General features: G+C 37.7%; 1 protein-coding gene across 4 annotated transcripts in view; it reads left to right on the forward strand.

Moving 5' to 3' along the window:
* The window catches only part of MAP3K9 (mitogen-activated protein kinase kinase kinase 9), a 60,255-nt gene that overhangs the window by 9,247 nt on the left and 37,108 nt on the right, over nucleotides 1–13,900 (forward strand). For 3 of the 4 annotated variants that reach the window (XM_018082414.3, XM_018082413.2, XM_018082415.2), the window contains exon 2: nucleotides 12,111–12,291. The exons of the other annotated variant lie outside the window; for it this stretch is intronic. In XM_018082414.3, coding sequence (XP_017937903.1) covers nucleotides 12,111–12,291 — 181 coding nt within the window. The remainder of the gene's footprint in view (nucleotides 1–12,110; nucleotides 12,292–13,900) is intronic. 4 annotated transcript variants of the gene reach the window in all.

The raw sequence follows: 13,900 nt of genomic DNA on the forward strand, positions 1-13,900 counted from the left end.
TTACTCTTCCCCTTCCTTTTTTTGTTGTTGCCTTCTAGATTTCTTGCAAGCTTTCAGACTGATATGGTTTGGTGATGCCCTGTGTTGAGTACTCATGTAATTATATTTTTTCCTTGGAGCATTTAACTGATTATGAAGAGTACAATAATCCATGCCTGAGCTAGAAGGTTGTTCCAATGTCAGCAGTATGGTGGGATTTAATCTGAAACCAGAGCTGAACAACTCTATTTTTCCCAGAAACTCACCTGAGCATTCTTCAGGAGCATTCCAAGTGTTTTGTACAGATCACTAAGGTGATAAGACTTTTTTCAGCTTGGCTAGGTAAAAGGATCGATTCTAAATATATTCTGGCTCTGGAGGCCTTTCTTATCCCCTCCCCCATTATGCATGAAGCTCTTTAGAGTTACTGTACTGCACGGCTTAAAATCCAAGAACTGCTGTGCTGTCACATCCATCACCTCCTCTAGGTTGATAGAAGAAGACATTTGGCCAGCTTTATGGATTTGCTGAACCCTCACACGTACTTAGTAATTAAAAAGCTATTGGTTCCAAGGTATATATATTTTTTTAAATGTACTGTTGCTGAATGGTTAGTAATAAAAGAGAGAAAATATTTGCATATTACTAGAGACAATATTTGTGTTCTTTGCTTTTGCTTCTAAGATGTGAAATTTTGAGTGAGTCTTAATTCTGTCCTCTCCAGGATCTTAGGCAACACTTAGCCTTCTGCAGCACAAACAAATTAGAATAAAGATGCAGTTGTACTGAAATAAACAGCAGAGTACCCGACAGAAGGTAGGTAAAGGCTACATGTGGAAAGCCCTAACTCACTCCATGTGCAGATCTGTTAATCACTTTAAGTACTTTGAATGCAGGATCAAGAGCAGATTGCTCATTATCTGGATACTTGTGAAGCAAAACTGTGCCGTCTGACTATGGAAGGTAGAGCTAAAATTGCAAATTAGATTTTGGCAAACCACTACAATATGAAATCTGATTTTGGAGTGAATTTTTGAAATCCTTTCCCAAATGTTTTGTTCTGCCCTCAAGACAGAATGCCACTGTACTGCCAATAGGACTTAATAATTAGCAATCTCAGTCTCTTGTTCCCTTTGCAATAGCACTGCTTTTTTGACTTGTTAGGCAAATTGCAGACTTAGTAGCTGTCTTCTGGCTCTCTGAGACAATGCAGCAGCATATAGCAGCATATTAGAGCTATCTTTTTATCTGGCATCTGGTATTTCCCACCACTGCCCTCTGAGCTGAATTGTATCTTGGGACATTTTGTTTATTTATGGGAGGGGAAAATAGGATTGAAACAATCATTCTGAGTTTAGTGAAACCATCTTCTGTGCAAGAATGTTTTTATTTCATCTACGAGTACTTGTCTCCTTTAAATAAGGACTGTTCAAAAGCTAGAGGACAATGATTAATATTTGTATTACTATAGTACCTTCTAAATAAGAACCCTGAAGATTTCAGAATGCATTGCATTTGTTCAGAGTACAGTGGAACTTTTAATTCACTTTTCAGATAAAAACAAGTAGAAAAAGTAGTAATTGACCCATGCAAGAGGCAAAATATGCTTACCTGATTTTTCTGAATTACTCTTAATTTAAAAAAGTTAATCCACATTTTCATGAATTTCACAGTAGTTGAAAAGTGTTTGGAGTGGAAATAGACTTAGAAGACAGTGAAAGGGATTTGTACAAAGTGAAAATTATACATAGATGGTGGGGAGATGAGTGCAAAAAGATTTGTAGGCTAAAATTGGCTGTCCCAATTGTGAAATTCCAGAATGTGTATCAGGGAACAAATTAAAATTTAAGCATAGTATTAATGTTTTAGTGTTCAAGGACCCTCTGACTAGGAGTAGAAGTTCTCATAAAGAGCCTTCAGAGCTCTCCTGGCTCGGATAGCTTTATTCTGTGGTCTGAAAAACAAACCCTTAGAAAACGTACAGGGTTGAGTGAGGAGATTCTTTGTTCAAGACAAGGTTTCCTGTGACAGATTGGCTCAGTTTTGGACACATTCTGCCATGGGTGGGTGAGTCTGGATCCTGTGATATTAATCAATCTTTTATCCTCTCTGGCAAACCTTGGACTTCAGGAAGCCTTTAGCTTTCTGGGAAACTTGTGTAAAGCAATTTTTTAATAAATTTTGAATAGTTTGGAAATGGAAGTGTTTTCTGTTTCCTTCAACTCTTGCATTTGAGACTTCTGCTGTATTGCTGACAGGGAGAAGTTTAATGGTAGTACCTCTCCATATGGGTCTGGATTGCTCTTAAATCATACCATGGAAAAGACTTGTATTATTTAGAATTGAAACCCTGCTCGTGTTTTGCATTTAAGGGTCTTGGAATGAAAAAGCATTGGTTTTCCTGAAGATTTTTTTGTTCTTTTTTTTCTGGAAAGTTCTTGCACCTGAGATTTGATGGACTGAGTATCTAATATACCTCTTTTTAGTACTTGAATTATCTAAATGGAGGAAGTAGAGGGGCTGATGCTTATTCTACCTGACAGCTTTTGGTATTTTACATTTCGGTAAGTAAAGCCACAGTAAACTGTTCTGTTTTTAGGATAGAGGAAGAAATAAAGTGTGTCCAATATTTCCACTCAGTAATACTCAATTCCAACAATGGTCTTTCACGTTCCAACTATGACAGGGAAAGCCTTAGTTCCCCTCTTTGTAGCTTCTGGTCGACCTTGCTGATTTTGAAAACAGTGATCATACAGTAGCAGATGAGCAAAGGCCTGTGGGAAAACAAATCTAGTACTAGGCTGTTGTATCTATTGGTGCTTGAGTTGCTCTGGAGTGATCTGCAAAAACACCCAACTGTGGCAAAAGAGTGTGGTATTATTCTGGGAAAGATAAGTTGGGTAGAGCGGTGTAATTTTGTATGAGTTCCCTTGCCATTTTTCATCCTTTGAGGTCACAGGTAGTTGTATTCTCACCTCTCTTCAATCTTAACAAGAATAGATATGGTGAAGCACTGAAAGTAAAGCAGAAACCTGGTTGAGAGTCCAGATAAAAATAAGGGAGAGTGGGGAAGAAACTTCACTGAGTCTGAGAGCTAGTTGGATGACCAGTTATGATTTAAATATTAGAGTTGAATGCTTCTACACCAAGTAAAATAACATAGATAACATATTTATCCTATTTATAGTCCTTCCTCTTGTCACTCTCACCCACCCATCACTGTTGCTGCCATCTGCCTCTTGAACTGTGTAAGCAGCTGATGTGGCCCTAAGGAGACGAGCACAGCACAAAGTAATGAGTAGTGGCTCTTGGTCATGGGTGTGAGTGGGATGTGTTTGCAGGCTAAATCCTTTTGCTTGGAGATTTTCTGTATATCTTGATATGACTGCTTTCCACATTCCTAGAATCTTGGATGGCAAAGCATTTGACCCACAGCAGTGCTAATGGTGGTGAAGACTGAAACAGAACTACTGAGGTGCACTGACACAGGTATTCAGGTATATCCACCACCTTTGGGGGTTTCAGGCCTTCTTAAGTTTACATTATCAAGTTTTTTCATTGTTATCTTTTTTATTTCTCCTTTCACTTAATAATTGGAACCATTTCCATCAGGCTTGATGTTCATTAGCTAATAGATTTCTATTCTTGTTGCCAAGTTTACCGATTAGCATCACACACAGGTAAATGACTTGGTGCGAACTGTGAGCTGGCCCATGCAAGAGACTGTCTTGGATTTTTTGTAATTTTTTCTGTGTTCCTTATACAACACACACACTCTCTGGATTGGGAAATGGAGCATGAAGTTGCTGATACTGCTCTTGTCATGAAATGCAGGGGGCAATGGGCATGTTGGTGGTTAACTATTGTGGTATGCAAGGTATTCCTGCTTTCCTTGGTATTCTCTTGTTACCAACTGTTGCCTTTTAAGACAGGAACTTCTTTATTTTCTTGGTGTTCTGTGTGCTAAATAATGGGAATACAACAGCAGAGTAGTTGAAAAAGCTGAAGCCAGCTTTCAGTATGCCTGGCTGCTCATACTACTTTGTGCAGTAGACAGGGACCCCTTTCCTCTACCTTCATATATTAAAAAGGGGCTATTTTGCTGTGGAAGATCACACTGTAGTAGTTCCTCCCTGAATGTTGTTCTGCTTCTGAAGTGATGAGTCAGCTTTTAGCACAAAAGCAAAGCAAAGGAGTATTCTGTTCAGCACTACACTATGCAGAGTAACCTAATCCTTTTGCTAGGCTCAGAAACCAGGAAAAGGCAATTATATTACCGTGTCTTGCTGCCTTGACACTTAATTTTGACAGTTGAGAAACCATTTTCTACCAGGACTTTGATGTTACTGGCAACTGGATCACCATGGGTTAAAGTGTTTATTTTGCCGTATTTGCTCTTTCCCACTGCTTTGGCTTACTGGACACTAAGAACACTGCCCTAACTGCCCAAAAGTATGGCTGAAAACTAAAATAACCTTCCAAAAGAATTAAACAAAAATCTAACAGTGTTACTGCCTTCCAGGGGAAGTTTGTGGAAGAAGGTTATAATACATTTTCTGGCTCTGCTGGTGTAATGTGAGCAGACCTAATGTGAGAATTAAAACAACAGCTATAAATTTGGTTGCCAAACATTTTTTATTAATTTCACTAGTAGCAAATTTCTTTTGGTGGAATAAATCTACCTCTTTATCTTTTTATGCATACTGGAGGTAGTATGGTACTGGATTAAAAATAGGTGTATGACTGAGGTTTTGTGAAATTAACAACTTGAAACCTAAGTAAAGCTTTATTATGTTTCTTTAAGTGATTGGATTGAAAGATGCAGTGCAGATGATTTATCTGTTTATGTAGGATAGAGGAGTGCGTTTAGAAGGAGAGTAGATGAAAATTAGAGAAAAGGGGTAAAAAGGTGTATATTTTGTCAGAAGGAAAGAAATTCAGACTGTTTGTACTTCTAGCATAATTGAGAAGATGAAAAACATGTAATACAAATCAGTTGGGTTAAGCAGAGTGAAAAATATATCAACAGTGCAGTTATTTGCATTGGAATGCTGTAATAAAGTTGAGAAGATTAACAAAACAAAATTTGCTCAGCAGTTTTAAAATTCTTACTGCAATGGCTAAGAAGCAGGAATGATACTGACATATTGGATGTGGCTTACACAGTCCTCTTACAGTTTATTAAAATACAGGTCCAAGTAGATCAAAATATATACAGCTCTATACCCCTCAAAGGTTATACAGCTTTATATCCCAATCTTTACCATGTCTTGGTGTATTTGTTTATCTGCTCTTATGTCTTTCTGGTAGATGCATGAGTAATGAAAACACAACTGTGTAATATCTGGAAATGAGGTCCTCCTTTGTAGTAGGGGTTTGGGTGTTTGACAGTGATGTTGACCATTGACTTTTAACTGATTCAGTGATTATTAAGGTGAGTGATGCAAGATGCAATGATTTGTGACCTCAAGCTGCCTTCATGGGCAAAGGGACAGTTTTACTTAAGATTGATTTCACAGTAGTACCAGTTTGACTTACATTAGCTGTCTGCCAATAGAACAATATATTTCTGACAATTTTAAAGAAATTCAGAACACTAGGTAATCTTTCAACTATAAGTAAATTTGTCTCTCAACATCTGGTGTGTAGGGGAACTTCTTTAATTGAATAGCTTGCTTACACCAGACCACAGAGATTCATATGGTTTGAGTGGGCACTTAGCACAGATGTTCTAGTCAAGCAAGGCTCCTGTAGAGAGTAATTCAGAGCATGTATATTACTTATGCTTGGAATCCCCTTCTGTCGAGGCTTTGTCTTTTCTCTGGCTGTGTTTGGAGTCTAGGAAGATTGCCTTCTGAGATCCCGTGAGTTTGTTTCATCTAGGCCAGCTTTCATCGTAATGATTTGTAGCAATGGAGGAGGGGGAAGGGGAAGAAATTCACCTTTTGAACATGTGAGGTTGTGGCTTCTGTTTCATGCATGCAAGACAGAATTTCATCTCTATAGAAATGTTTATTACTTGCTTCCAGGGCAGCTGTTCTGTAGTTTTATCTGATAATTTATGGCAGAGTTGTAACTTGGCCAGCATTTAATCCATAAATTTTAACTTCAGTCTGTATTTCTTCAGAATTCATTTGATCCTCTGTTTTGCCTACTTAGAACTAACCTCTGGTTTTGGTACAGTAAAGGATGTCCACACTAACAAAATTTTAAAGCTGCAAGTTTCAGTGTTTTCACTGTGGTGATTGCTCCTTCTGAAAGGCATCTCTCTTTATAGTGCCTTGTGATGATGAGACAGAACTGAAGAATCCAGCATGAGGGCTGAAGGATATGATAGCATTTTAGAAATCTTAATCAAGCTGGTTTTTATATTGCTTTGAATCAGGTGTTTTTTATCTTTCTAGTAAAGCATAATAATTCGGAATGGGGTGGAACAGGAGGAAGAGCTGACTCAGCGTCACATACCATTGTGTTGGTCGTACATCGGTCGATCTGTTTCTGTGGTGTCTGTTTTTGGTACAAATCCTTGTTTAAACAGCAAAAGCATCTGAGTTGGCCCTGGCTCTAGAAAAAACCCCCGATTCTTCTTGATGCCACTGATATACAACAGTGACTCATGAAACTGATAATCATACGTATCCTTTGGGATCTGTTACCACTAGGATATGTGTACTTCTACAGGCTTGATGGCTTTCAGTAAGACTGACGTTGGATTCTGTGAAAATAGCCTGTTGGCTTTTAATGCACATACAGAATGATACTTAAACTGTGGAAGGTAAACTGGCTTCACCTGACCTCAAGAAGATGGTTTCCATCACTTCCAACTCTGCTAGAAAAGCACTGGTGCCACCAGTGACTGAGTTAACACCCCATGACTCTTTGTGCAGATTGAGACTGGGATGAGAAACTCAAGTTGTATCAGGAAAGTCTCTAATGATACTTCTGTTTCAGCATCTGGTGTTACCTACTAACCAAAGAACATTAAACCTGATGAAAGATCTGGTTGATGGCCAACATTCAGTGATCTGCAGACTATACTGAAGATGCTCTTTGTAAACTTTATCAGTCTGCTTTGGCTCTGGCCTCTTAACTATTGCTTCAATATTCAAAACAAGTAAATGGAACCATATGTTAAGTCACTGGACTTCTTGTGGAAATTATACTCTTCCACATTACTGTGATTCAGAAGGGATAAATACCAGGACTTGTTGACTAAGGATGATTTTCAGGTAATATGGATCTTGATTGCTGAGTTCACTCATGGCAATAAGGGCAAATTAAAGAACACAATTAAGAAAGGCTGTTTAATATCTGGGATGGTCTTGCAGGCCTGGGTGCTGCAGTTACTACTGTGAGCATGATGGTAATTGTTCATGGAGTATCGAAGTTACAATCACAGGGTATCCTAAATCTTCAGAGAATAGACTACAAACTGCTACCTATAGCTTTGAACTACTCAGAGATGACTGAAGATGCTGTGAAGTTAGTGATGAGAGCAAGCCATGCAATGCTGCCTTTCCTCTCTGTTACTGCAACTTGTTTTGTCCGGAGCAGAAGCCAAAGCATCACATAGATGGAAACCTGTGCTAAAAGTACTGAAAATATAATGGTAACAAGTTTTCTCATCTCTAGCAATACTTTATTTACTTGCTGTGATGTCAGACAGTATGACTAAGGACTGCATCAGACTGAGTCTTGTCAAATCTTTGAATTCTGCCTTGTACTGTTTTCCTGGTTAGTCTGTCTCCTCAGTATGTGTTGGCTTATTGCCTTTGGTTGCCTAACCCCTTTGTTTGTATGGTACCTACTTCTTTCTCTGTACTTCAGGAAATTTTTTCATAAGAGTCTGGTGGGAAAATATACTCTTATAGGACATCAAAGATGTTCTCGAAGAATAGAGGACATTTTCATTTCAAAGAACCTCAACAGACATTTTCATTTCAAAGAAAAAAGACTAATCTTCATCATAACCTAGATAAGAGGAGGCCCAGTGTTTAATTTCTACTTCTGTATCTTTCAATTCAGACCTTTCTTGTCTCAATTGACTATTGTCTTTTAGCACTTACAGTATGCCTGGCTCTCAAGAAATAAAATAGTGGGTTTGAATCATTACCAGTAATGGTTCTTGAGAGTCCTTGTGGTAATAAAATTCTTAGTATATTCTTAATGGTTGAAATTACACACCTAAATCAGATGTACCTGCATCTGGATGACCACCTGATCCAGGGAAAGTCTTGTTAGGAGGTACTAAGGCAAATTTGTTCTTAGTTCTTCCATGTTGGGACACGTGGAGATGTGGAAGAGCTGTCTTGCTGGACAGAATTCCTGTGAGCAGTACTTAATTTCTCATTGTCAAATGCTGATTTTCCAGAGGACAAGTTTCAAGTCTTTCAGGACTATATGAAAACATATGTGAGCGCTTCTGAATTATTACTCCTGTAAAGTCACATGTTCATGGTGCACTTCACCTCAAGTTGCTGGCAATTTTTAATGCTAGTTTAAGCCACCGTGCTTTGCTTCGCACTTGCAGTTTGCAAAAAGCATGGTATTGGTGATTTGCCATATTAAGTTGTTTTGCTTTAGTAGTTGGGTGCTCAAAGCTGTCGAATGTGCTTGTAATACCTGATTTAATTCACCAGTCCCCTTTGCACACTGCTGGTTGGCTCCTCACCATGCTACTTAAGATCAGCTTTTAGTCCATGCTACAGAGGAAAAAGAGAAGCAGCGGTACATAGCAGACTTTCCTCTACAACTTGGCTGGCTCTGTGCATGCACTCAGGAAGAGATTTCTTGCATGGACCCTGCTGGAATAGGGAAAAACTGATCCACCCCTAACAAGTTGACACACATTCTGCATGTTCCTGCTGATTAGGATCTCATTCTTCCCCAGTTCCTTGAAAACTAGGCCCAGTGTCTTTGCTGCCAAAGAATTTCTTTCTTTAAGGCTGGCAATGTGAAAGATTTTCTGTTAAATTTTTTACCTATTTTAAACTTATGTATCACATGCAGATCTTTAAAATCAGCAGCCAAGAATGAGGAGATTTACTGCCTTGGTAGATTAGCTGAGTTTCGGAGTGCTCTGTATTTGTGTCTGAACTTGTTAGGCCAGATGTTAATCATCTGGCCACTGTAGCTCAGTCCTGAGTGATCAAATCTATACAAAGATGGAAAGGTATGTTTGTAAATGTAGGAAGTATGTTACTTGTTTGTGTTTCATGTTTCTTGTTTGTTTTGTGATAGACTAACATGAGTGCAGAAGAAGTAGTGCTTGAGGACTTGCACTCAAGAGTATTAAACAAGATGCACTAACTGGTTGTAGATAAAACACAGAAGTAAATGAGACCATGTTGATTAGCATAAGTAAAGTGCATTAGCTGTGTCCTAGCAACCTGCCTTGTGTTCTCCATAAAAGAGATTTTTAAGGAGGAAATTGATAGAAATTAATATTTCACCTATTTACAAATTCTTCATTGAAATTCAAGCAAATGCAAGGGGGAGAATCAGTGTTTTTGGTTTGAAAATCTGACAGGTACAAGTGGGCCCATTGATACTGAATAATATGATAATGATAAGGAGAACTGAAGCAAATGCTGGAAAGAGATACCATTCTTAAAATTAATTTTTAAAATTTTGGATTACGAAATTATTATCCCAAGCAGTTATTACAAAGAAATAGGAGAGGAGACAAGGATATAACCAAACAATCAAGGACTTGCAATAAATCCAGCTTTCATTGTCCTTCTCTGTGGTCTTTCGTCATGGTAACTTTCTTAATATCCTGCATCTGACAAAAGAACATGGATACAAAAGATCCATATAAGTACTAATTATTTTGTTAGAACTTAGTGCAAATCAAGGTAATTAAATTTAAATAACCTCCTACTTGGAAAGTATGTACAAACCAACTGTGGTACATGGTGCTCTGTCCTGCTATTGAGCTCATTCAGACAGAATATGATGTACCTTGTGAAAAATAAATTTGGTTTTTCCTCATTGTGCTTATGGAGGGAAGCAAAAAAAACACAAACCCAAAAACAAACAAACAACAAACCCCAAACCCATGCTTTCTTGTTCCAGAGTTTTACTTTGCCTTTATGACATCACTGTATATCTCTGTATTACTGCATTTAAATTTAAAATTAGATTTTGTTATTCTGACAGCTCTTTAGACAAAATGGGTATGTGCTAGAAGAAGATATAATATATATGTTCTAGTAAGCTTTTCACTTTTTAATCTGAATGACTTGTAGGCAATTTCTCTTAGTAGTTCTTCATCTGCTAGAAAGAAGGGAAAATGTTAACCTTACTAGAAGAAGAGGCTCAAAGGAAGCTGCCTTCTGTTCCTTGGTTTCTTGTGGTGGTTCTATTCTACATTGAAGTGTTGCTCTAAAAATGTGTATGCTTTTGCCCAAACAAAGAGAATAATAACTCTAGGCCTCAGTCTCGTCCTTCTTCTGCAATTAGAAAAACGGAACATTCAGTCGTGTTAGAAAGGAATTTTGCAAAAGAAGCAAGACCCAAGAGCTTAACCATAGGTCTAATTTATTCACAGCTTGAATAATCACAACAATTGTTGAAGTAGTATTTTGTGAATTCTGAAGCCATGTAGAAAGAGTAACTGATTTTTTTAAATTTTCAAAGAACAGACAATTTAACTTTAGTAAAAGTAAGTGCAGTATTTTAACGTTTAGATGTGTGCTACTTATTATCCAGAAGGGTCCGAATAACACTTCAGGCTTTTATTTCATGGGAATTCCCACTGATTATTGTGGCGAAGTATGAGATTGAATGCAAGATTCCTCTTCCTTCCCTTTCCTACATCTCCTCCTCCCGCCCCCCCCAAAAACTGTGTTAGCTTGAAACTGATACTTGAGTCTTTTCATGGACTGATAAAAGTAGTCCTGAAGATGATTTTTATATGTTGAGTAATTTTAGCAGCAGTTTTGCTTTTTGTAGGTTTTGTTATGATCCATGATTCTTTGGTTGTGGGTTGTTCCAAGGTTTCTTTTGTTTATTTTTTGAGGTTGTTTTTTAATTCATGCATACATAGAAAAGGAAAAAAACACCCTCATGTTTTTGAAGAACCTGAGTGTGTAATGACATTAAAACAGAGTAGCAGCATGATGACGGTATATTACTGGCTTGATGGTCTTTGCTGTGAGGTCTTTGGACTAATAGTAATACAAATATTTTTACTTTGTGGTCTTTGACAAAGTAGCTGAAAATTCTTTCACAGGCTTATGGTTGCATTAGTTATGGAAGTTTAGTGTCCTCTTATAATCTGTTGCTTGATGTTACATTGCTGGCACAACCCATGTGGTCACTTTACACTAAGATAAATAGGATAATGAGATGCTGCTAAAGGATAGTTCTGGCCTCTAGTTTACACTCATTTCCCAGTGGTGTGACAGTACAACTTGCTGGCTAAAAATCATTCTGGAGTTCTACCTCAAGGTGTTTTTGAAGTTCTTGGGTTTAGATTCCTCTGCCACTGAAACTAGATAGAAACTGTGGCAGCTTAACCAAAAAGTAGCTTAATAATGATGGGAGAGGGAATCTGTGGTGGTGTATATGAAATCTGGAATTGGCCATGTTATTACCAATCATAAATACATTTTTTCAATTGTGACTTTAAAAAAAATTATGCATAGAGCTTCCACTGCTAATACATTTAAATGAAGGGCATATCCAGCCTGTGTGTGTATCTGGATTTAAAAAAAAAAGTCCTCTAAGCAGTTCAAGAAAAAGATGCTATTACTGGCTTGCTGAGAGAGGATTAATTAGGAAATGTCTTCCCTTATCTGGATTTCTAGAAGTTACAGTGGTTCACTTCCTCTTAGCAGAGAATTATTATACAGAACACTAGGCACTTTATTAAATAATTATTTTATTATGTATTTGTTCTCTGGGTCTTGGTACTTTTGTTAAATTTGAAGTTATTTGCTAGACAGCTATTCAGTTGTCAGATGAAGGGATCAGCTTGAAATAACTTGTAATGGAGTATGATATGTTTGAATAACTAAAAGCTAGGGAGAATCTTGAAATTTGGGAGATCTCCAGGAGAATCTTTTTTGCATAAATACTAGCTTTACTCTGCATACCTTTTATTCCCCCCCTTCCCTTTTCTCTAGTACTGATACTCGAAAAGGTGGAAAATGGAGATCTGAGCAACAAGATGTTGAAGATCACGGATTTCGGCTTGGCCAGGGAATGGCATAAAACTACCAAAATGAGCGCAGCTGGAACATATGCCTGGATGGCTCCTGAGGTCATCCGCTCCTCCATGTTCTCCAAAGGCAGCGATGTTTGGAGGTATTGATTTGGCATTAAGTGATTGGATACTAAAGAGTAACTAGACCTGCCTGGAAACCTCTTTTATGTTTAAGAATGAGTAATGGTGAACCAAATATTAAAATTCAGGTCTTAAGGAAACTTTATCCATCAGCTTTCCATCTGTTAGACTTATCTCAGACTTACTGTTACTATAGAAAGTGGTGGATCAGCTACTGCATGCCTCTAAATTTTTGTTGTTCTATAAATTTGCATTCAGATAATTTTGGGACTCAAAATCAAATCCCTTCTGCTTTATCTAAACTAAACTTTTTGTGCTTATTTGGCTGTTGGCTGACATAATCAAAGGCCATAATACCATTTGAGAAGTACTTTACTCTTTTACCTATAGTAAGATAATTTTATGTTTTGGTAGTAATCTGTCACTGATGTACTGTACTTAATTGAATTCCCCATGCAGTTTCAATCCAAATGTGATGTTTTTCACTTTCATTATTCTTATTAATGATTTCCACCCTTCTAGTCTTTCATAGGGTAATAAATCTCTTCTCTAGGTCTGCCTGAGTACATAATCCATAAGTAGTAACTTACATGTATATTTTGTCTTTTCCATTCATGCACTGGGATTTTTGTGAATGAATTAATTTAGTGGGAAGGAGTGTAACAGTCAACCCATAGACTTCCAGAAGCTGAGTTTGAATACCGCCATTAAGTGAATTAGTAAATAAAGAATTCAGTAAATAGCTCTAGGACAGTGACTTTTCTGGGTGCTGGATGATTTAGAATTAGTACTGAACATCTGAAACAGATGAATTAGCAAGAATTTTGTTTTTCTTATGGAGAAAGACGTGTTGAAATGTCAGGGTGACTTCATCTTCAGAGCAGTACGGTTCTGTTGCTGGCCAGTAATGCTCTCGCACAACTGAGTGCATACTGTGAAATCAGTCAGGATAAAGAATATCCCAGCTGGCAGAATTGCCTGGCTGTTATGGCAGAGATTTGGTGTGGGGATTTTCATTTTCCTTATCCAGATTTGCTGAATAGATATTGCTTTGTGATAAGTCTGTGAACTTATATTTTGCACGCTAATAGTGTGGGTAAAATTCTGACTCTGTAATGAAATGTGGTAGCCTCTGTAGTTAATCTAAGACAAATTGAGCAAGAACCAGGCTTTTATTCTGAGTGAAATCTGAGAGAAGTGAAAATCTCAGGGGTGTGCACCTTTCTGTGTACATGATGACAATTCTGGTTTGCACACAGCTTGTCAAGCTCCAACCTCAACTTGCTCTTCCCTGAAACTGTGCCAGGAATGGCCTTTAAGGGTAACCTGAGGGAAAGGGAGAAGGCAAAGGGGAAACTGTTTTGCTGTAATTGTAATTGTAATCCAGGCATGCTGTGAACAGATCAGTAGATGTTCTGTACCAGTATGAGTTCATTTTAAAAAAGGTAAGACTTAATTGGTTGGTTGATGATTTTTGTGAAGGTAGCACAAGTGCCTCTTTATCTGTGCAAAAGTACCGGTTTGGTCATTGACTTACGAACTGTGAATCACTTCAGGACTTAAGGATTGTACATAACTTAAATGATTGGGTCATTTTTAAGAATACTTTATTTCTACTTTTAAGATTCC

The sequence above is a fragment of the Manacus vitellinus genome, unplaced genomic scaffold (assembly GCF_001715985.3).
Source record: "Manacus vitellinus isolate BGI_N305 unplaced genomic scaffold, ASM171598v3 scaffold_6_pilon, whole genome shotgun sequence".
Lineage (NCBI taxonomy): Eukaryota > Metazoa > Chordata > Aves > Passeriformes > Pipridae > Manacus > Manacus vitellinus.